This window comes from Schistocerca piceifrons, chromosome X, assembly GCF_021461385.2.
Source record: "Schistocerca piceifrons isolate TAMUIC-IGC-003096 chromosome X, iqSchPice1.1, whole genome shotgun sequence".
NCBI classification, from domain to species: domain Eukaryota; kingdom Metazoa; phylum Arthropoda; class Insecta; order Orthoptera; family Acrididae; genus Schistocerca; species Schistocerca piceifrons.
Genome location: NC_060149.1, coordinates 510,331,224 through 510,356,429, shown reverse-complemented (window position 1 = coordinate 510,356,429; position 25,206 = coordinate 510,331,224). Strand labels below are relative to the sequence as shown.

The 25,206-nt window shown below is 46.1% G+C and overlaps 1 protein-coding gene across 1 annotated transcript in view; it reads left to right on the top strand.

The window, feature by feature from the left end:
• The first annotated feature begins 612 nt into the window (after positions 1-612).
• LOC124723027 (polyamine-transporting ATPase 13A3-like) overlaps positions 613-25,206 on the top strand; it is a 288,432-nt gene continuing 263,838 nt past the window's right edge. The window contains exon 1 of the mRNA XM_047248200.1: positions 613-1,001. Within this exon, the coding sequence (XP_047104156.1) occupies positions 750-1,001 (252 nt within the window). The 5' untranslated portion in view covers positions 613-749. The remainder of the gene's footprint in view (positions 1,002-25,206) is intronic.

The following is a 25,206-nucleotide window of genomic DNA, read 5'->3' as shown; positions in this document are numbered from 1 at the left end:
GCGGCCATCTCGGCTTTTTTTGCTTGCGATCCCGTTGGCATTCCAAAACAGGATCTGTGAGATTGTGTTTAAGTCTGCGTTTCGGGGCTGGTGCGGTGTATTATCCATGTAGCAGTGTAAAAAGCGGTGTGATAGTGGTTTGGAAGCTAGTCCAGTTGAGCGTACCCGACATAAACTGCATGAAGAGTTGTGAGACACACCCCATAATCTTCGTGACTATTTCGGTGGTCGTGCGTCCGGGGAATAATGTTTCCATTATTCTCTGGAATGTTGTCGTAATGTTGGTCATGTCGGCCTGCGAGTTATTGGTCGTGTTAGTATATTCTCCGTTTTATTTATACAACCCATTGTGTGGATTGGCCGCAAGTGACGTCACGAACATTAGCCAATCACTGAATCACCAAAGCACAGCGAGACTATGCCGAAACGCTTCTGCTGACTAGGCGATACCCACAGAGTTTTCTTTGTCCGTAAGTGTTGTGCAAGGAAGTTCTTTGCTAACGCCGCGCCTGTTTGACAAATAACATCTCTGTTTTTTAAACTTACGTCAAGTGACAGCAGACGGATTTTCCTTGGAGAGTGCATGTCTTGGTGTCCTTTGTTTTCCCTGTTCTGTGTAATGGTCACATGATGAAAGAGTTGCTTCGTCTGGATTTTAGTCATTCCTTATCAGTATTTAGATTGTATTTCAGTTTGCCTTCCTGAATCAGACTACTGTGTATGTGCGTGTGTTTGTTCTCCAGTATAGAATGTGTGGCGTCTTACCAAATAGTCATGTCGAGTACGAAAGTTTGCAAGATGAAACAGTACAAATTATTGAAGACGAAGTCCTCGTAAAATGTTGGGGGTATAAATGTAACTGTGCCAAAACATTCTTGTTTTATATTTCATCGATTTTACTTGTTGGAACGCCTTATTTAGTGCTTCATTGGTGGTCTCACTACGAGGCCTACCTAAAATGTTCAAGGTGTTCATTATCAGACGCTGACCATGTACTTCTTGTGAGTATATTGCTTTCATATACGTAGTTTTAAAGTCTTAATTTCTTAGTTCAATCAGTCACACTTATTTTCCATTAGACCAAGTGCTTTAGCTAGGTTTGTTAATGGTGTGTTTCATAAACATTTAAACTTTATTATGTTATTGTTCTTCTGGGATAATATACATGCTCGAAAAATTCAGCAATTGTAAATTTCAAGTAATCATTCACGATGCTTAGAACATTGTGATTTCATTGAGAATGTGGGTATAACGTAGGTGACTGTTTTGGTCTTTAGGAAGTAGGAAGTAGAATTCCTGTTGATCTGTAAGAATATAATGGGCGTACTGTGTGCCAGCGTGTATGGTCATGTACGTGACTTACAGCTGTATAAAAATTAGCTTCTTTTTTAAGTGTTTCCCTAGCAACTTGCTAACCACACAGTCGTCACTTAGCTTGCTGCTGTCTCTCTTGCATCTTAAGTTGTTGAAAGTATCAATGGCTCATGTTTTATCAGTTTCTGAGCAAATCAGTTGCTCATGTTTCTTAAGTCGGAGCTTATAGGCCACTGTTACGTTCATTGCAGTCATTAAGTTAATTATGGAGTATTGTTTGTTTATTTAAATAGTCTAGTTTCCTTGACTGATGACCACAGCTGTTAAGTCCCATAGTGCTCAGAGCCATTTTGAGCTAGTTTCCTTGTTTTCTGTTGCACGCCACTCAAATCTTAGAATTAACTTGTGAACAATGGAGAGAACGCACTGACTGAAACTACTGCTCTTGCCATAACTACATCTTAAAGGCTCACGACTCTTACTATTAAAAACGCTGTAGTGTTCAGACACACAAGTTAATGAATGCGTAACTTGGATGGAATCTGAGTTACCTGAGAATTAGTGTTGAGAAGCTGAAAATACTAGCAAATTTAAACAAAGTGATTAACCAGTGCTTAGATGAAGACTAGTGTGATGAGGAAATAAGTGGTGGTGTAGTTGTATTTTTCAATGGAGTACGAAATGTGAAGCTAGTGGCATGTGCACAAGTGGCACATTCTTTCTTGAAAGCATTTTGACACATTACTTCAATGTCCTGCAGTAAACAGTATCTTTGCTTTCTGAATATTTTATAAGATTTGCAACTAGACTGAAGGCTTGTAAGAGATAGAATCCAGTATGTCATCCTGAATATGAAGATTCCATGTCAAGTGAAAGTAACAATTGATGACCCTCACATAAGTGACCTATGGCTATTATTACACTCTTATGTTCCTAAATGACTTTGAATATTCTGTTGGCAGTGCTCTGGGTCTTTGAAAATGAAATGTTAGAATGAAAGTTTTTGTAAAATGCAGAACTACTTTGGAAAGCATGTTTGCAAATAATGCAGTTGATTTTCAGATAAACAAGTTTAATACAACATTCTTAACCAGGCAGAATTAGCCTACATTTTTACCTATGTCTTGTGTAATAAGTCATTACCACCAGTCATTGAAATTAAAATATTTGTGTGATATCGTTCACTGTTACCTAGCATGGAATATGTGCCTACACCTGTCACATTTGCAGATGCCGGACTAAGGACCCCTAGTAGAACTTCTGTATTGGTAATGAGAGGAATGTTACACATTCTCAGGATGAATATCACACTGGACTGATTTGGGTTCATGAAATTACATTTTGTACAAAATCTTGAAACTTCCTGATAGGTTAAAACAGTGCGCAGGATCACGACTCTAACCGGGGACCTTTGTCTTTCATGGGCAAGTGAACTATAGACTGAACTCCAAAATGAGATTTTCACTCTGCAGCGGAGTGTGCGCTGATATGAAACTTCCTGGCAGATTAGAACTGTGTGCCCGACCGAGACTCGAACTCAGGACCTTTGCCTTTCGCGGGCAAGTGCTCTACCATCTGAGCTACCGAAGCACGACTCGTGCCCGGTCGTCACAGCTTTACTTCTGCCAGTATCTCATCTCCTACCTTCCAAACTTTACAGAAGCTCTCCTGCTCTCAGGAGTGCTAGTTCTGCAAGGTTCGCAGGAGAGCTTCTGTAAAGTTTAGAAGGTAGGAGATGAGATACTGGCAGAAGTAAAGCTGTGAGGACCGGGCGTGAGTCGTGCTTCGGTAGCTCAGATGGTAGAGCACTTGCCCGCGGAAGGCAAAGGTCCCGAGTTCGAGTGTCAGTCGGGCACTCAGTTTTAATCTGCCAGGAAGTTTTATAGACTGAACTATCCAAGCACAACTCACAGCTCGCCCCCAGTCTCTCCTGCAGAAGGCTCGTTATCTCATTAAAACTACAACAGCCTACAGCTATTTGAACTTGCTTACTGTATTGTTGTGATCTTCCTCTACAATTTTTGCCCTTCACACTACCCTTCATTACCAAAATGATAGTTCCTTGATGCCTCAGGATATGTCCTATGAACTGATCCCTTCTTTTAGTCTATAGCTGGTAAAGCACTGTGAAGTGCATGGCAGAGGGTACATCCCATTGTACCAATTGTTACGGTTTCTTCCCACTCCTGAATGCCTCTGTATGTGCTTATCATCATGTACCCTACATGTGCGATACATAGGGGGGTTGTAGTATATTCCTAGAGTCATCATTCAAAGCTGTTTCTTGAAACTTTGTTAGTAGACTTTTTTGGGATAGTTTGTTTACCTTAGAGTCTGTGAGTCCAGTTATTTCAACAGCTTAGTGACACTCTCCCATGAATCAAACAAACCTGTGACCATTCATGCTGCCCTTCTCTATATACATTCAGTATCCCCTATTTGTCCTATGGTATGAGTCCCACACACCACACACAGACTTACTGCACTTTGCCAGTATTCCACCAATAAACCAAAGCCTGCCACCTGTTTTAACCACAACTGAGCCTATATGATCATTCCATTTCATATCCCTTTGAAGAATTACAAGCAGGTATTTGTACGAGTTGGTCAATTGTAGCTGTGACTCGATCTTATAGTCATAGGATATTATGTGTTTTGTGAAGTGCACAATTGTACCTATTTGAACTTTTAAATCAAGTTACCAATCTTTACACCACTTCGAGATCTTATCAAGATCTGACTGAATATTTATGCAGTTTCTTTCAGACGGTACTTCATTATAGATAACTGTGTCAGCTGCAAAAGGTATGACCTTGCTATTGATGTTGTCTACAAGGTCATTAATGTGCAACGTGAACAGTAAGGGTCCCAACATACTTCCCTAGGGCACACCTGAAGTTACTTCGACATTTAACAGTGTGTCTCCATACAAGATAATGTGCTGTATCCTCCATACCAAAAAGTCCTCAATCCAGTCCAGTCACAAATTTCACGTGATACCCATTATGATCGTACTTGTGGAAATAAGCATTGGTATGTTACTGAGTCATATGCTTTTCAGAAGTCAAGAAATATTGCATCTACCACCTGCCTTGATCCAAAGGTTTCAGTATGTTGTGTGAGAAAAGTGCAAGTTGAGTTTCACATGATCGATGTGTGTGGAATCCATGCTGGTTGTCATGGAGGAGATCATTCTGTCCGAGATACCTTATTATATTTGGGGTCATAATATTTTCTAAGAGTCTACAACAAATTATTGCCCCCCCCCCCCCCCAGGGGGTCCACAACTCTTTTGTGGATACGTGCGTAGCGAGCACGGGACCCCAAGCTAGTGTGGCCGTCTTTCCTTTCCAGGCTGCATACCTTCCTTTTCCACATCCTTCCCCATCCCCCATCTCCACTCCCCCCCCCCCCCCCCCACCTCCGCCTCTTCCCTTCCCTTTCTCCCCCTCTGGGAGTATGTTCAGTGCCTACATCCAGAGACAGACACTGGAAACTGTAAAACACTCTTCTTCGCGTTCTCTGCTGGCAAGTCTCTGTCCTTCCTTTGTCCTTCTCTTTTCCTTACGTCTTCTCTTTACCCTCTCCTCTGCTGCGGTGTTTGAGACCTCTGTTCTTTACTTTTCTTTTCTTTGTTCCTCACTTTCTCTTTCTTCCTCCCTGTGCATGTCTAAAGACCAACCCACGCATTCCCACGCGTAGCCGGTGATGGGGTAACGTGTAATTCCCCACCCCGGGTAGACAGGTAGGATACGTACGTGCCCCCTGGTAACAGCCAGGCCCAGGGAGGGGTGATTACCCGAGCTGGTACCTTCCGAAAGTGCCGATTGGTCCCTCCATCTGTTTCTCGGGAGGTGTGACCTGAGGTGTGAACAATCGCCTAAGACGGGAGTGCCCTCACAGAGGGCCCCCCCCCCCCCCCCCCCCCACAAGGAAGGAGCACGCCATCGGAGATGCCAGTAATCATGGGGGATACTTCCGCAATGGTTTCCTCATCATCTACTATGTTTGCTCACAAGCGAAAGTTAAATGAGTCTCAGCCACGGACAATTCTTCCATCAGTGCCGCAGTTCCTTGTTATTTCTCGGTTGGATGAAGGTCAAGTCTTCTCCACAGTCAACCCTTTCATTATTCAGAAAGGTGTCAACGCAATTGCAGGTCCTGTAAAGTCTTGTTCCCGATTATGAAATGGCAGCTTGTTGGTAGAAACAGTCAGTGACCTCCAGGCACAGAAATTTCTGTGTACTTCACTGCTATACACCTTCCCTGTGTGAGTGGAAGCGCACCGCACTTTAAATTCGTCATGTGGGGTGGTTTATACACGCTCCCTTGACGGATTGTCCGACAAGGAAATTCAAAACTACCTGTTTGACCAGGGCGTAATGGCTGTTATACCAGCCAGTCATGTTCCAATCCGGCAAAATGCGTTACGTGTGGCAAAGATGCCCATAACGGTGCTTGCCCACCTCCATCCCCTTGTTGCATCAACTGTATGGGTGACCACGCTGCTTCCTCTAGAGATTGCCTCAGTTTCAAAGACGAACGGCTCATTCAGGAAATCAGAGTGAAGGAAAAGGTGTTGACCTTTGCTGCTCAAAAGTTATTCGCCAGTCGAAAGCCCACTGTGCCTCACGCAGGTAAATACAGCACTGTCCTTGCCTCTCCTCGACCTACAAAGGATGCAGCCATGCAGACTTGTGACCTCACCTTTAGTGTCACAGTCGTCAGATCGGCCAGTAGAAAGATTGCCCATTCAACCTTCCCACTAACACCTGCTCACTCTATGGCTCACCCTTCATCGGGTTCTGCTAAATCACGAGCCCCAAAATCAGACACCTAGACTTCCAAAAACGAGCCTACTCGTGAAGATTTTTTACGTACCCCGACTTCACAACTGTCGATTCCTCCCTGATCTCAATGTCCTGTTTCAAAGAAGGCTAATAAGAAACCCAGTTCCTCTCCTTCTCCACCACGGCATGTCTCATCTACAGCACCACCTGGCAGTAACCGCCCCCCCGGCCGTCGGCTGTGTCGCCAAGGCATGCAGCTGGCAGCCGATCAACCGGCCGATCGCTGGTGGCAGGAGCTGCTCCCAAACAACTTCTGGATCAGGATCTTCTGCCTTCGGCTGAATGCTGTTCCACGCTGTCAGCCGTAGGCTCTGAGCAGTCGTTGAGTTGAGGGCAACCTTGGCCACGTTCTTCCCTTTTCTGTCCACCCTTTGTCCATTATCCATTGAAATATCCGTGGCATTTGAACCAATTGGGATGAATTGTTGATCCTCTTACGATCCTACTTGCCGCTCATCTTCTGTCTTCAGGAAACAAAGATGCGTCCCCACCATCGCTTTGTTTTCCCTCATTTTCAGTCAGTCTGATTTGATCTCCCCTCTGTTGAAGGCACTCCAGCACATGGAGGACTCATGATTCTTCTCCATGATACTTTCTATTACCACCCAATCCCCTTAAACACTTGCTTCCAAGCTGTTGCTGTCCATCTTTCCCTTTCTGGATACACCTTCTCTCTTTGTACTGTATACGTTCCATTGTCCACACCAATGGCAAGAGCTGATCTCCTTCATCTTCTTGGTCAGCTTCCGCCCATCTATTTGCTGGTTGGGGACTTCAATGCCCACCACCCGCTTTGGGGATCTCCGCATCCTTGCCCGTGCGGCTCACTATTGATAGATATCTTCCACCAAGTGGATCTTGTTTGCCTCAGCACTGGGGACCCTACATTTTTGTCTGCCTCCACGACAAATTTCTCTCACATGGACCTTTCTGTTGGTACTGTTTCGCTAGCTCGGTGCTTTGAATGGTTCACTCTTGCTGATACACACTCAAGTGACCACTTTCCATGTGTCCTTAGATTGCAGCCACAACTGCCATATATGTGCCTGAGACACTGGAAGTTTGCCCAAGCCGATTGGACACTTTTTTCGTCACTAGCGACATTCGATGACCGTCACTTTCCTAGCGTCGACGATGAGGTCACTCATATTACAGAAGTTATTCTTACAGCTGCAGAATGTTCAATACCTCGCACCTCCGATTTGCCCCAGCGCCCCCCAGTTCCTTGGTGGAACGAGGCATGCCGTGATGCAATACGTGAGCGGCAACGTGCTCTTCGCGTTTTCCGCAACCATCCTACTTTGGCCAACTGTATCCGCTATAAGCAGTTCCATGCGCGATGCCGTCGCATCATCCGCGATAGGAAGAAGGCAAGCTGGGACTTCTTTACTAGCTCATTTAACACCTGCACTCCCTCCTCGGAAGTTTGGAGTCGGATTCAGTGGTTATCTGGCGCGCCTAGTTTCTCCTTGGTCTCTGGGCTCACTGTCGCGCATGATACCTTGGTGGACCCCATCGCAATTTCTAACTCATTGGGTCAACACTTTGCTGAGATTTTAAGCTCTTCAAATTACCCGCCAGCCTTTCTCTCGAAGAAACGCGCAGCGGAAGTGCGACCTCTTGCTTTCTCCTCTCAAAATTGCGGAAGCTATAATACTGTTTTCTCCATGAGGGAACTCCAACACACACTCTCTTCTTCTTGCTCTTGTGCCCCAGGACCGGATGGTATCCACATCCAAATGTTTCTGCATTTATCATACCGTAGTCTGCACTACCTCCTTTGCCTTTATAATCAAATTTGGACCGACAGTACTTTCCCAGAAGATGGTGGGAAGCTATTGTCATTCCTGTTCCGAAACCTGGAAAGGACAAACATCTCCCTTCTAGCTATTGCCCCATTTCTCTCATGAGTAGTGTATGTAAGGTTTTGGAGCGTATGGTGACTTGCCGTTTAGCCTGGTGGCAGGAGTCCCGAAGTCTTTTAACACCTGCCCAATGCGGTTTCCGAAAGCATCGTTCTGTCATTGACCATCTTGTTGCTCTCTCCACTTATATCATGAACAATTTTCTCAGGAAATGCCAAACGGTAGCAATATTTTTTGATCTGGAGAGAGCATACGATACCTGTTGGAGGACAGGCATCCTCCGCACACTGTTCTCTTGGGGCTTTCGAGGTCGGCTGCCCCTTTTTCTTCATGAGTTTATGGCAGAGTGCACATTTAAAGTGCTTTCTCCCAAGAAAACGGGGTACCCCAGGGCTCTGTGCTAAGTGTTGTACTGTTTGCCATTGCCATAAATCCAATTATGGATTGTCTCCTTCCCGATGTCTTGGGCTCCCTCTATGTGGACGATTTTTTGATCTCATACAGCTCTCGACGGACCAGCCTTCTTGAACGGCGTCTTAAGTATGTCTCAATCGCCTCCACTCTTGGAGCATCGTATCCGGCTTCCGCTTTTCTCCCAATAAGACTGTTTGTGTCAATTTTTGGTGTCATATGGAGTTTCTTCTGCCTTCCTTACATCTAGGCCCTGTCAACCTTCCGTTCATGAAAGTTGCTAAATTCTTGGGTCTTATGTTTGACAGAAAACTGTGCTGGTCCTCCCACGTTTCCTATCTTTCAGCTTGCTGTTTACGATCCCTCAACACCCTTCGTGTCCTGAATGGTACCTCCTGGGGAGCGGACCGAGTGGTCCTTCTCCACCTCTATTGCACCTTAGTGCACTCGAAATTGGACTATGGAAGCATAGTTTACTTCTCTGCTCGGCTGTCTCTTCTTTGGCGTCTCGACTCTGTCCACCACTGTGGATTACGTTTAGCGTCTGGAGCTTTTTACACCAGCCCTGTGGAAAGCCTTAATGCTGAGACTGCTGAACCTCCGCTGTCCAATCAGCGAGCTGTCCTTCTGAGTCGTTATGCTAGCTATCTGTCTTCCATGCCTGCTAATCTAGCCCATGACCTTTTTTTTTCGACGCTTCCATGGATTTAGGGTATGCAGGCCGCCCTTTTTCTCTACTACCACTGGGAGTCCGCTTCCGTCAACTGCTACATTCTCTTTCCTTCCAGTTTCCTAAAACTTTCTTGACAACTTGGGGTATAGCACTGCCTTGGCTCTGGCCCCGGACCTGCCTGCTCTGTGACCTTTGTCATTTTCCCAAGGAAGGTACCCCTTGTTTAACGTTGGGCATTTGCTGCTCTATGCGCACAAATGAAGGATGCCACATTTATTTACACTGATGGCTCAAAAACATAATTTGGTGTTGCTAGTGCCTATATTGCTGGCAACACCCCTAATCGATTTCGGCTTCCCAACCAGTGTTCGGTTTTTACTGCGGAGCTTTTCGCTGTTCTCCAGGCTGTCCAATACATCCGTCGCCATTAACGGCGACAGTATATTATATGCTCAGCTCTCTCCTCAGTCTCCAAGCTCTCTACCCTGTCCACCCTCTGGTCCACCGGATTCAGGACTGCCTGCACTTGCTCCACTTTGGGGGGCGTCTCTGTGGCGTTCCTCCACATCCCAGGACATGTTGATATCTGTGGAAACAAGGTGGCCGATATAGTGGCCAAGGCTGCAGTCTCTCTTCTTCAGCCTGCTGTTCGCATGGTTCTCTTCGCCGATCTAGAGAGTGTTTTACGTTGTCGTGTTGCTGTTTTATGGCACGCACATTGGTCAACACTTCCCAATAATAAATTGCAGGACGTGGAAGCTCTTCCCTGTGCTTGGACCTCTTCCTCCCAAACTCGTTGTCGAGAGGAGGTAATTTTAACTAGACTCCTGATAGGGCACTGTCTTTTCAGCTATCGACATCGTTTAAGTGGCGGTCCTCCCCCGCTTTGTCCCCACTGCTCTCAACTGTGGACAGTGAGACATCTTTTACTTGAGTGCCCCTATTTTACTCCGTTACGCACCCATCTACAGCTGTCGCCTGAGATGTCTTCCATTTGAGCAGATGACACACTCTCAGGGCGATCACATTCTCGAGTTTATTAGTGTCAGTGAGATGACATCAGTCATTTGAAGCTCTTCTGGGGACAAACAGCTCCCCTTCTACAGTGGTTTTTTAAGCTTTCCTCATGGTTTTAGTTTCCCCACTTTTTTGAGTTTCGCTCCCATTGCTGCTGGTTTTCAGTTTTTTACCTTTTCCTAAGTCACAGACCGGGCGCTAATGACCGTAGCAGTTTTGTGCCATAAAAAAAAAAAATCTTTGTCAAGTTGTACTATAAATTTCTCTTCTCCCAAATTCGATCCAGTGGCCCCCCATTATTCAAATTTACCCATCTAATCTTCAGCAGTCTTTTGTAACAATACATTTTTTTAAATTATTTTATTCTCTAACTGCCTGAATTATTTTTTAACCACATTTCACTTCTGTACAAGGCAACACTGCAGACAAAAGCCTTCAGGAAAGTTTTCCCAACACTTAAATTTATGTTCCATGCTGACAAATTTCTCTCTCAGAATGGCTTTCTTGCTATTGCCAGTCTGCATTTTATATTCTCTGTAACTGGGCCACCATCAGTTATTTTGCTGCCCAAATTGCAAACCTCAAAGTCTTTGTCTTGTCTTGCGAAACTTCTGTCTCCTTTCCTAATTTTTCTTCGATTCCCTGTACTGTTTGCTCAGTGTTCAGATTGAATAACATCAGGGAGGGGGGGGGGGGGCAGGTTACAAGCCGTCTCATACCCTTATCAACTAGAACCTTCCCCCCGGGACCTCACAGTTCTTTCGTGAGTTCGTGCATACATGGTGCCCTGAGTGACTGTAGGGGGATACAAAATGACTTGGATAGGATTTGTGATTGGTGTAAAGAATGGCAGCTAGCTCTAAATATAGATAAATGTAAATTAATGCAGATGAATAGGAAAAAGAGTCCTGTAATGTTTGAATACTCCATTAGTAGTGTAGCGCTTGACATAGTCACGTTGATTAAATATTTGGCATAACATTGCAGAGCGATATGAAGTGGGACAAGCATGTATTGGCAGTTGTGGGGAGAGCGGATAGTCGTCTTCAGTTCATTGGTAGAATTTTGGGAAGATGTGGTTCAGCTGTAAAGGAGGCCGCTTATAAAACACTAATACGACCTATTCTTGAGTACTGCTCGAGCGTTTGGGATCCCTATCAGGTCGGATTGAGGGAGGACATAGAAGCAATTCAGAGACGGGCTGCTAGATTTGTTACTGGTAGGTTTGATTATCACGCAAGTGTTACAGAAATGCTTCAGGAACTCTGGTGGGAGTCTCTAGAGGAAAGAAGGCGTTCTTTTCATGAATCGCTACTGAGGAAATTTAGAGAACCAGCATTTGAGGCTGACTGCAGTACAATTTTACTGCCGCCAACTTACATTTCGCAGAAAGACCACAAAGATAACATAAGAGAGATTAGGGCTCATACAGAGGCATATAGGCAGTCATTTTTCCCTCGTTCTGTTTGGGAGTGGAACTGGGAGAGATGATGCTAGTTGTGGTACGAGGTACCCTCCGCCACGCACCGTATGGTGGATTGCGGAGTATGTATGTAGATGTAGAGCTGTAGAGCTATAGCAGCCCATTCTTCCTTCCCTGGCTGCATTTCCTTATCCTGCCCCTCTGTTCCTATCCTCATCCCTTCCCACTACCCCCTCCTTCCCCCTCTCACTGTTCTGATTTATGTCAACCTGGCTATCCGCCTGGTTCCCTGTATTGCTTGCAATTTTGTCATTCCTGCCTGTTCTCTTTCATCCTTTTTTGACGTTTAGGTCCCTGCTTGAGGTTTGACCTCCACTTCTAAATTTCCTGTTTTTAGTGTGAGCCATTTGGAGAACAACTCCCTCCCTAGCATCTCTGGTGTGGTTTCCTCTCCCCCCCCCCCCCCTTCTTTGCCTGCTTAGCCTCCTCCCCCCATCCCGCTAGGTCACCAGCATGTGTAGCCCGTCCATGTGGGTCGCTGTTATGTACCCATCTCGTGCCACCTGGCAACACAGGGATCACACTACTAATGCCTGAGCTTTGCCCTCCCCAGGTATCCCAAGGAGTGGTTGCTTGTCTTCCTGGAGCATCAGAACTGCCGGCAATGGTCACTGTGCCAGGCAGCTCTTGTTATGGTTGGGTGATGCCCATGGGGAGAGCCCCTGATTGGATTGGGTGGTTTCAGGGTGCATGCTTGGTGCACTAAGAGTATCAAGCTGCAAAAATCTGGCTGTTCTCAAATGGCCTCCTCTTCACATGGTGGAGGATCATTGAACGCGGCTTCATATGAGCCAGCAGTCTTCCCTTCTGTGGTTACATCATGAGAGGAGGGCCAGGGTCGCCGTCTTGGGATGAAACGTTTTTCCCACTACCCCGTTTGTACTAGGATGGACAGGGACACATTCATCACCACAAAGCCAATGTTTTTTGTGGATAATATTAATTGAGGACAGGTCTGGTGAAGTGGAGTATCTCAGTGAGGTGCGGTCAGGCTCCCTGTTGATCAAAGCTGCTTCTGCCACCCAGTCTGCAGCTCTTCGGGCTTGTGATCACCTTGGCAATGTCCCAGTGTCTGTTACCCTTCACCAATCTCTGAATATGGTCCAGGGAGTGATTTTTTTGTAGTGACCTCATCCTGCAAACTGATGAGAAACTCTGGGCTAATCTGAAGCAATGCGGCGTTCATTTTGTTTGGCATGTGCCAAAAGGTCATAAAGACAACAGCACTGATACTGGTGCCTTCAGTCTGGCTTTAGAGAGGGATATATTCCCAAAGGAGGTCAAGGTTATGTGCTACAGATGTGATGTGAAGCTGTACGTTCCACCACCCATGAAGTGCTTTCGGTGCATATGTCTTCCTGCTGTATGGCAGACCCTCTGTGTGGTGACCGTGAAAACCCACTCCATGAGGGAAGCCCCTGTGTTCAGTCGCCTGTGTGTGTCAATCGTCACTCCGCCACTCGCCTCGCTCACCAGACTGCCTAGCTTACAAGAGAGAAAAGAAGATCCAAGAGTACAAGTCCCTGGATCACCTGTTTTATGCTGAGGCTCGCCAAAAATATGACACACTCCATCCGGCGTCACATTCTTCAACTTTTGCTTCTGTTACGTCCTTTCAAGGGCGCCTACTCTCTTTCAGTTCCGGATCTTGGAGAAGCCTTCCTCCATCTCCAAAAGAGAAGAAGAAGAAGAAATGTGAGTCCCAGGACAAGCCAATCCCCGCCTCCCCCCCACACCACTCAGTGCCCACGGAGATGCTATTTGCCACCCCACAACCTGAGCCTGAGATCTCATTTATGGATATCACCCTATCCTTGTTGATGACGAACACTGACTGAGTGGCATGACCTTCCCTCTGCCTCTTTATGTCTAAACTGGACTCTCACCACATTATAATCCAGTGGGAATGCAATGGGTACCATTGTCACCTACCGGAAATACGTCTTGTTTCTTCCTATTCTGCATTCAGTCTTGTTCTTCAAGAAACACACTTGCATGAGGACACTCTCCAACATTTTGTGGTTAACAGGCATTCTGTTGGAACCGTGTCGGCCCCCGGATAGCATCTGGAGGGGTTTGCACTTTTGTTTGCTCCAATGTCATTAGTGATTGAATCCCCCTTCGTCTTTTTGTCAAGGAGTTCCTTGCAGGTTGGGGGAGTGGCCGTGTATGTAAAAAACAGTATTCCATTTGAGTCCATAGATGTATCACAGCACTGCACTCAACTGTTGTGCAGGGGCAGTTGAATTTAGTGAAACTAAACTTCTAATTGTTGTTGTTTATAGGTCCCCTAACTCCAACTTCAGAGCATTTCTGCTCAAACTAGAGGAGGTTCTTGATTCACTTTATAGGAAGTACCAGAAATTAGTTATATGTGGTGACTTCAATATAAATTTTGTGTATGATGGTGCAAGAAAAAGGATGTTGGTAGATATCCTAAATTCATATGATCTGGTGCAGACTGAGATTTTTCCAACTAGGGTGCAGGGGAACAGTAGCACAGCCATAGACAGTATTTTCATTCACTTTTCATTACTAGATGGACATGTTAGTAAAAGTGTGAATGGCCTTTCAGACCATGAGGCACAAATTTTAACACTAAAAGGCTTTTGTACTCAAACAAATGTCACATATAATTACAAATTGTGTAGGAAAGTTAATCCAACAGCAATAGAGTTTTTTAAACCTTGCCAGTGTGACAGGATGTTTATAGTGCCAATAACATAGATGACAAATATAATGCTTTCCTTAACACATTTCTCATGCTCTTTGAGAGTTGCTTTCCATTAGAACATTCTAAACAGGGTACTAGCAGTAAAAGGCAGCCCGGGTGGCAGAGTAGTGGGATAAGGATATCGTGTAGAACAAAGTGGGAATTATAAGAAATGTTAGTAGTCACAGTCAAGCTAGTTGCCCATTACAAACAGTATTGTAAGATGCTTAAAAATTTTATTAGGAAGGCAAAGAGTATGTGGAGTGCAAATAGAATAGCTAATTCACAGGATAAAATTAAAACCATATGGTCGGCTGTGATGGAAGTGTCTGGTCAGCAGCACAAGGTCGATAAAAATATTTCTGTTAACTGATAAATCAGGTATCTGTAGAGTATTTAACAATCATTTTCTGAGCATTGCTGGTGAATTAAATAAAAATTTAGTTTCGACAACAAATCGTATAACTTTCTTGTCAAATGCCTTTCCGAGATTGATGTCTGTACTCTTCTGAGATACAGACAAGGGGGAGATTGTGTCAATAATTGAATCACTGAAGACTATGGACACTCATGGATATGATGGAGTGCCTAGCAGAATATTAAAGTACTGTGCTGCCCAGTTAGCCCTGTATTTAGCCATATTTGTAATTTTTGCTTTAGGAATGGTCAGTTTCGTGAATGATTAAAGTACTCAGTAGTAAACCTGCTTCATAAAAATGGAAAAAGGGATAATGCAGACAATTTTAGACCTATTTCTATGCCATCACTGTTTGCTAAAGTTGTCTGTGTATGTAAGGATAATTGATCATTTTGTATCACATGATTTGCTATCAGATTTACAGTTCGGCTTTAGAAGTCGTTTAACAACTGAAAATGCTGTATTCTCTTTTCTCTGTGGGGTACTTTATGGGTTAAACAAAAGGTTTAGAACACTAGGCATTTTATTTAACTAAGGCATTTGATTGTGTTGTTCACAAAATATTGCTCCAAAAGTTGGACCATTACAGAATACAGGGAGTAGCTCACAATTGGTTCACCTCTTACTTTAGCAACAGACAGCAAAAGACCATTATTCACAGTGCTGAGAATGGCTGTGGTGTGGGGTGTGAGTGGGATACAGTCAAGTGGGGGACCACTCCTGTTCCTTATTTTTATAAATGATATGCCCTCTAGTATTACAGGTGATTCTAAAATATTTCTGTTTGCTGATGACACTAGCTTGGTAGTAAAGGATGTTGTGTGCAACATTGTCTCGGTTTCAAATAGTGCAGTTTATGACATAAGTTCATGGCTTGTAGAAAATAAACTGACACTAAATCACAGTAAGACTCAGTTTGTACAGTTTCTAACACAAAATTCAACAAAACCTGAAATTTTAATTTCGCAGAATGGGGATATGATTAGTGAAACTGAACAATTCAAATTCCTAGTTGTTCAGATAGATAGTAAACTGTCATGGAAAGTCCACGTTCAGGATCTTGTTCAAAGACTTAATGCTGCCATTTTTACTATTCAAACGGTATCTGAAGTGAATAATTGTTCAACACGAAAATTGGTCTACTTTGCTTATTTTCATTCGCTAATGTCATATGGTATTATATTTTGGGGTAACTCTTCCCATTGTAAAAGGGTATTTTTGGCTCAGAAACGAGTGGTTTGGGCAATAAGTGGTGTAAGTTCACGAGACTGGGTATTTTGGCATTGGCCTCAATATATATATTCCTTAATGTCATTTCTGGTTAACAGTATTAGCTTATTCCCAAGAATAAGCAGCTTTCACTCAGTTAATACTCGGCAGAAATCAAAATTGCATTTGGATTGGACTTCTTTAACTCTTATGCAGAAAGGTGTGCAGTATACTGCTGCACCTTTTTTCAGTAAGCTACTACTGGAATTCAGAAATCGTACCACTAATCCATGTGCTTTCAAATCGAAACTGAAGAGTTTCCTCATGGGTCACTCCTATTTTGTCAAGGAGTTCCTTGAAAAATTAAGCTGATTCTTGCTGTATTGTTGATTGCTTTTACTTAATCTTATGACTTGACTTTTTTCAGGTTCATAAACATCTTATTTTTATCTGTTATTACTTTTATGTTGTAATGTCATGTACTGACACATTCCATGACCTTGGAGATTTGCTCCTCAATTTGTTCGTATCAAATTTGATGTGTAAAAAAAAAATGAAAAAAACCAACCAGGAAGCAATAGTGGTTACAGTGCAAGTGATTCTGGCAATCAGTGTCTGTAATGTCTACCTCCTTCCAGGTAGGTCATTTCCTTATGTTGAACTGTCTATCTTAATACAACTCCCGCACCCCATTTCTCCTCCTTGGGGACTTAAGTGTATAGCACCTCCTGTGGGGGAGTGCCACTTCAACGGGTAGGGGTCTTCTAATTGATCAACTTATTGTAGACATTGATTTGTGTCTCCTCAATGATGGTTCCCCTACCCACTTCAGTGCTGCTCATGGCACCTTTACTGCTATCAATCTCTAGATCTCCTTCCCTGCTGTTATGGCTTCCCTACCTTGGTCACCTCATCGTGATCTGTGTGACAGTGATAACTTTCTGATGATTCTGTCATTCCCTGCTGCCGCCAGGCAGACAGGCCCCATGTTGAGCATTCTGCAGGGCCAGTTGGCCTTTATATACATTTGCTGTGCACTTTAACACCTCTGTCTTGAATTGCATTGATGCAGTCATGCAGGGCGTCTCTGCCACTATACTTCAGGCTGCTGGCACTGTTCTACCCCTCGTCATTGACTGGTACCGTGTTGGATGGTGGACCAAGGACATTTCAGTTGCTGTCCAGAACCTCTGACAGGTGCTGCAGCAATTTAAACAACACCTTTCACAGACCAGCCTCCTCACTTTTAAGCGTCTCTGTGCTAAGGCTCATTACCGTATTAAGCAGAGTAAGAAGGAATGCTGGGAACACTGTTTCCTCCTTGGGAACGTATGCCTCTTCATCGCAGGTTTGGTACAAGCTCCATAGCCTTCTGGACAATCAGCGACAGTCAACTGTCCAGGGTCGTATCCTCCAAGCTGCTCTGTGTACTGAACCTTTGGTCCTTGCAGAACATCTCATGACATGCTTTGCAAGGGCATTGGTGTCCTCTTCATATCCTGCTATCTTTCTCCAGCAAAAACACAGAGTTGAAAAGACTCCCTTCTATTTCAACTGCCACCAAGCTGCAGACTGTAATGAATCCTTCGCTGAATGGGCAAGACAGTATAGTTATCCCCCTCCTTAAGCCCGGGAAGAACCCAACATCTCTCGACGGCTACCACCCACTTAGCCTGACAAATGTATTTTGTAACCTGCTTTAGAGGATGGTTAGCTTCCGATTATGTTGGGTACTCGAATTTCAGGGCCACTTGTCCCCATATCAGTGTGGCTTCCGGGAAGGACAATCTCCAAATGACCATTTACTCAGACTGGAAACAGCAATCTGACAGGCTTTTACTAATCAACGGCAGCTTCTCTCTGTCTTCTTTGACTTACATAAGGCATGTGACACAGCTTGGCGCCATCATATTTTAGTTATCCTCCATGACTTGGGCTTTCATGGCCCCCTCCTAATTTTTATCTGCAAGTTTTTATCCCACAGGCTCTTTCAGGTTTGGGTTGGCTCTTGACTCAGCACCCCTCAGATTCAAGAGAACAGCATCCCACAGGGTTGTGTGTTAAGTGTCACACTCTTCCTCATAGCCATCAGTGAGCTTGTCCCCACCCGCCCACCCACCCACCGACCCGAGGGCTAGCTGCTCTTTGGCAGGTTCGTGCTTGGCTACCATGGTGCCCCAGCTTTGCAGAATCTTTTCCCTCCCTTGAAAAACATGTCTGGGATGTTGTTAGAAATGTGTTCTGCATATTCGGTCACCAATATCAGAACACTCTCTCCACTGTCTTTAGTTCCTTCTCCTATCCTTCCTGCTTTGGTTACTCCTTCTTCTTCTCCTCCTCCTCCTCCTCCTCCTCCTCCTCCTGTGCTCCTGAAGACCAGCCCACACATCTCATGCATAACAGATGACTGGACAATGCATAATTCCCAAACCCGGTTTGACAGGTAGGATTCGCACGTAAAGATCAGGCCCAGGGAAATGATTGCCTGAACTGCTACCCTCCCAAATTGCCAATAGGTACCCCTGTTAGGTGTTTAGGAGGTGTGACCTTGAGGTATGAACAATCACCTAAGGCTGGTGCGCCCTCTTCTGAGGGGCCCAGTTGGAAGGAGTGCGCCACCAGAGACGCTGGCAATCATGAGGGATTTTCTCGCAAATTTTCACCGTCGATGTCTACCAAAGTAAGTGGAATGAGGCTAACAATCTGAAGACCCTCCCAACTGCACCATGATTTCTCATGGTTTCACGTACTGAAGATGTCAGTCCTTTGCTACACTAAATCCATTTACTGTTCAGAAAAGTGTAGATGCAATTTCTAGCCCTGTGAAATCCTGCTCTTGTTTATGAAATGGCACTCTGCTTTTGGAGACTACTTCTGATTCTCAAGCACAACAACTGTTTGCATCTGTGCTCCTCCACAGCTATCCTGTTTGTTTCAAGGCCCCTTGAATGTTGAATTCTTCCCATAGTGTTATTTACACTAGGCTTCTCAACAGGCTGACTGAGGCAGAAATCCAAACATACCTCTCTGATTAGTGTCTCATTGCAGTCCATCGAGTGATGAGAATAGCAGATGCTTCCTTAATGCCCACACACATTATTTTTCTCACTTTTGATAGAGTGGTCCTTCCATCAAAGATAAAAGCAGGCTATGACGTTATCACAGTACAACCGTACATTCCAAACCTGATACGCTGCCACCAGTGTCATCGTTACAACCACACTCGAGAGTCCTGTCGACACCTGGCCAAATGAGTAACCTGTGGCAGGGATGCTCACGAGGGTGATTGTCCGTTACCTTCTCCCTGCTGTATCAACTGCAAAGGCGACCATGGGATGCCTTACATGGTGCATGAGTTATCCATAGTGCCCTTAGATTCGATCTCCTGAACCTCTTGTCATGGCTTTGCACCCCCACCTGCAATTGAAATATTTGGGCGAGGACACTTTCCGTGGTATGTCATCTTCTTCCATTGTCACCTGCCCTCTTTCACCCCCATGACAGTATTGGCTTTCTCTGGTGCCCAATATCCAGCACGATAGCTAGTCTTTTGTGGTGAGGCTGTCATGTACACATTTGGTGGTAGCCCCCCTGACAACACAGGGATTGCACTGCTGATGCCTGAGCTGTAAACTCCCCACATATGCCAAGGAGTAGATGTCTTCCTGGGGCATCAGGACTCCTGGCAACGGCCATCGTGCCTGGTGGCCTTTGCTGTGGCTGGGTGGCGCCCGTGAGGAGAGCCCCTGATTGGAAGGGCTAGATAGAGTACAATGCTGACATATATGACCCTAAATCGTTTCCCTGCCATGCCACACCATTGGAGGAACGTAGGGCTACAGAAAGAAGAGAGCCGTATTTGCCTCAGTATTTAGTCTGTAGCAGAATGGTCGGCTACTCCTTTCTGCCTACGAAGCCTCAATGTTTTGTTGAACATCTTGAGGGTAAGTTTGGGCAACAGACAGCACTGTCCAAGATGATAAGTGGTGCAGTCTTGATTCAGACAGCATCCCCAGCCCAATCCCAGGCGTTACTCACTTGTGACCGGCTGGGTGATATTCCTGTTACCGTCACTCCCCATAAAAGCCTCACATTGTCCAGGGGATTATTTTCCTCCTCCTGACTATAAGTTCTGCACCAATCTAGAATGGTGGGGGTGTTCATTTCATCCAGCGCGTATACTGGGGACCCAAAGACAACAGGGCTGTTACTGATGCCCTCGTCTTGGCCTTTGAGGGTGACTCATTGCCTGAAAAGGTCAAGGTGATGGTTTACCAGTGTGATGTTAAACCATATATCCCTCCCTCTATGCAGTGCTTTAAGTGCTGGAAATTTGGGCACATGTCTTCCCGCTGCACTTCCACCACCACATGTTGAGTCAACCAATGTCCACTGCATCCAGGTACTCCATGTGTGCCTCCTCTCACTGTATCAACTGTGGAGAGCAGCACTCCCCGTGCTCACCAGACTGCACAGTACTCCAAAAGGAGCAGAAAATCATGGAGTACAAAACCCTGGACCAGTTGACTTACCAAGAAGCTAAACGTATATCTGAATGATTACACCCTGTTCAGTTGACATCCACATATGCTGCAGCTACATTACCATCGCCATCACAAGTACTAGTCGTACCACACTCTGTACCACGAACAGTGGGCACTCCGGGCCTCCAGAATACATCTGCTCCCTTGATGGTAGGGCGAAAATCTCGTTCCGTTGCTCCCAAAGCACCTACTTCAGGAGAAAGGCCCTTCCCCCCTCCCCCCCAAATGCAGGGGGCACGGGACATGGGTCCCCTCCCACCCCCCACCCCCAGCCGGAGAAGCAACAGCCTCCTCCGGCTCCACTTGTGCGGGAGGGTTCCCTTGGGACCCTCTCTCCCAACGTCTCCACTAATGTGCCACAGCAGACTCTCGCCAGTGGCTGAAGGAGCCAAAAGCTGATGGACGAAGAGCTTCATGCTCTTCCTCCATGCCTGAAGCTACTTCAGAGAAGTCCTCCCAAGCAAGCCCCTAAAGAGAAGCGAGAGGGCAAGCAAACAAAGAAGTCTGCTAAGAAAAAGGACCCTCCAGTGGCCCCAACACCACCACTTCCTACTAATTCTGGACCTGCAGATGAGGTGGAGATCTCAGCGTCCTCTGAGGACCTGGATCTCGTTGATGCCTCATCCACAATAGGAATGAATACAAATACTCAATCGGTGGCAGCAGGGGACCCTGAGGCATAACCTGCCTCCTTGCATGCTTCATGCCTACCCAGCCTCACGATTATGTCATCCTCCAGTGGAATTGCTGCGGTTTTTTTCCACCACCTGGCTGAGCTACTGCAACTGTTAACCTTCATACCTGCTTTCTGCATTGCCCTCCAGGGAACCTGGTTCCCGGCAGTGCAGACCCCTGCCCTCTCCGGCTATAGGGGATATTACAAGAACCGTGGTGGCTATACTAGTGTCATGTGGAGTTTGTGTCTGTCCTGAACTTAGTATGCAGTGAACCAGTGCCCCTTCAAACCCCTCTTGAAGCTGTGGCTGTCAGGATAAGGACAATGCAGGAAATAACTGTCTGCAACGTACATCTTCCTACAAATGGTGCAGTACCCCTGAATGCATTGCCTGCACTAATTGATAAACTCCGTAAACCTTTCCTACTTTTGGGATATTTTAACGCCCATAACCCCTTGTGGGGTGGCACCGTGCTTACTGGCAGAGGTAGAGATGTCAAAACTTTCCTGACTCAACTCGACCTCTGCCTCTTAAATACTGGGGTCACCACACATTTCAGTGTGACTCATGGCACTTATTCGGCCATTAATTTATCCATCTGCAGCCCAGAACTTCCCATCTGTCCACGGGAGAGCCCACGATGACTTGTGTGGTAGTGACCACTTCCCCATCTTCCTGTCACACCCCCAGTGCCATTCCTCTAGATGTCTATCTAGATGGGCTTTAAACAGGGTGGACTGGGAACCTTTCACCTCTGCTGTCATCGTTGAATCTCCCCCACATGGTACCATCGATGTGGTAGCCGAGTGGGTCACTAGAACGATTGTTTCTGCGGTGGAAAACATGATCCCTTGTTCTTTAGGGTGCCCCCAGTGAAAGTCAGTACCTTGGTGGTTGCTGGAAATGGCTGAGGCCATTAAAGAGCATCGACGAGCTCTGCAATGACATAAGCGGCACCCTTCTCTAGAGCACCCAATAGCTTTTAAGTGGCTCCGTGCCCACATTCGCCAGCTTATATAAAGATTGAAACAGGAATGTTGGGAGGTATGTCTCAACCATTGGGTGCCATACATCACCTTCCCAAGTCTGGACGAAGATGAGACATGTTTGTGGGTACCAGACGCCGACAGGTGTTACTGCCATTAACATCAATGGTGTGTTATCTACCGACGCAAACGCAATTCCCAAGCTCTTTGCTGAGCACTATGCTCGAGCCTCCACATCAGAGAATTATCCCCCAGCATTTTGCACTCTCAAACTGAGGTTGGAAAGGAAAGGACTCTTATTTACTGAATGTCACATTGACCCTTATAATGTTCCATTTACAAAGTGGGAGTTCCTCAGCGTCCTTGCACATTGCCCCAACACAACTCCTGGTCCAGATTGGATCCACAGTCAGATGATCAAACATCTCTCATCTGACTACAAGCAACATCTCATCATCTTCAACCAGATCATTCCAGTGCTCAAACCTGGCAGATATCCACTTGATGTGGATAGCTATTGGCCCATCAGCCTCACCGATGTTCTTTGTAAGCTGATAGAACGTATGTTAAGTCGGCGGTTGTGTTGGGGTCCAGGAGTCACGTGGCCTACTGGCTCCATGCCAGGGCAGTTTCCGCCAGGATCGCTCCACCACTGAAAATCTGGTTTCCCTCGAGTATGCCATTCAAACTGCCATTTCCAGATGCCAACAGCTGGTTGCAGTCTTTTTTGATTTATGAAAAGCTTAAGACATGACCTGACGACATCATATGCTTGCACATTATATGAGTGAAGTCTCCAGGGCCCGCTCTAGATTTTTATCCAAAATCTCCTACGCTCCATACTTTCCGTGTCCAACTTGGTGCCTCCCATAGTTCCCCCCCCCCCCCCCCCGCCCCCCCCCCTGCCCCCCCCCCCCCCCCCAAATCCAGGACAATGGGGTCCTACAGGGTGTATCTCAATTTTTAGTAGCCATTAACATTCTAGCAGCAGCTGTTGGGCCGTCTGTCTCACCTTCTCTGTATGCAGATGACTTCTGCATTTTGTACTGCTCCTCCAGTACTGGTGTTCCTGAGCGGCAGCTACAGGGAGCCATCCACAAGGTGCAGTCATGGGCTCTAGCCCACAGCTTCCAGTTTTCAGCTATGAAGTTGTGTGTGGTGCACTTCTGTTGGCATCGTACTGTTCATCCAGAACCAGAACTTTACTATAATGACGATCCACTCACCGTAGTGGAGACATATTGATTCGTAGGACTGGTTTTCCGACGCCCGATTGATGTGGCTTCCTCATCTTCGTCAGCTGAAGCGGAAGTGCTGGCAACACCTCAATGCCCTCCGCTGCTTGAGCAACACCATCTGGGGTGCAGATCGCTCTACGCTGCTGCAGCTGTACAGAGCCCTTGTTCAATCCCGCCTTGATTATAGGAGTCTGGTTTATGGTTTGGCGGTGCCCTCAGTGGTGCATTTACTTGACCCAGTGCACCACTGTGGCATTCGACTGGCAACGGGAGCTTTTAGGATGAGTCCGGTGACCAGCGTCCTGGTGGAGGCCGGAGTTCCTCCATTGAAGATTAGGCATGCACAACTGATAACCAGTTCTGTTGCACACATTTTTGGTTCTCCTGAGCATTGAATTACAGTTTCCTCTTCCCATCTATGGCGGTTCATCTCCTGCATTTGAGCCCCCCCCCCCCCACCCCCCCTCCTCCCCCCACGGGGCTCGCCTCTCTTTGGTGGGTTTGTGCTTGGCTACCCCACAGCCCCAGCCTTTGCAGCCCTTTTTCCCTTCCGTGCTGTATGTCTATCCTCGTGCTATTCGTTTTCCCCTACCTTGGGGAACATGTCTGGGGTATTATTGGGAATGTTCTGCATTCTGTCACTGACCTGCGAACAGTCTCAACTTTCTTTTTGGCTCCCTTTTCCTTTCTGTGTTTCCCTTCTCCTCTCATTCCTTTGCTTTGGCATTTGAGGATCCTCTTTTTCCTTCTTCCTCCCTGTGTACTCCTGAAAGCCGGCCCACACATCTGATGTGTAAAAGGTGACTGGGTAACATGCAATTTCCAGCCCCGGGTCCACAGGTAGGGTTCGCACGTACCCCCTGGTACAGGCCAGGCCCAGGGAATGGTGATTGCTTGAGCTGTAACCTTCCCAGATCGCCCATTGGTCCCTCTGTCAGGTGTTCAGGACGTGGGACCAGAGGTGTGAACAATCACCTATGGCAGGTGCGTCCCCTTGTGAAGGGGCCCCCCAGTTGGAAGGAGTGCACCATCGGAAACACTGGCAATCACGGGGGATTTCCTTGCAATGAGTCAATTGTCCTCTCCATCAACATCGACGAAACATAAACGTAATGAGGCTACTGATTCGAAGACCCTTCCCACTGCACCTTGTGGTATCACTTACTGAAGATGGTCAGTCCGTTTATTATTCAGAAAGGTGTTGATGCCATTGCTGGCCTTGTAAAATCCTGCTCTCGTTTACTGAGTGGCACTTTGCTTTTGGGGGCGGCTTCTGATTCTCAAGCAGAAAAACTGCTTGCTGTCTCACTCCTCCACGGCTACCCTGTTCGTGTCGAAGCAAATAGAACTTTGAATTCTTCCTGTAGTGTAATTTACACCAGGCTGCTTGACGGTCTAACCAAGGCTGAAATACAATATTACCTCTCTGATCAGGATGTCATTGCTGTCCATCATGTAATGAAAAAGGTTGATTCCTCCTTGGTGCCCACCCGAACTCTTTTCCTCACCTTTGTTAGTCTGGTGCTGCCGTCCAAGATTAAAGGAGGCTATGAAATCATCACAGTCCAGCCATACATTCTTAATCTGACATGCTGCTACCAGTGTCATCGGTTCATTCACACTAGAATGTCTCGTCGACACCCAGCCACATGCGTAACCTGTGGCAGGGATGCACACGAGGACGAATGTCCACCTCCTTCTCCACACTGTATCAACTGCAATGGCAACCATGCCACCTCCTTCTGAGTTTGTCCCGCGTCTCTAGATGAGTTGGCTGTTCAAGACATTCAGGTAAAGGAAAAAGTGCT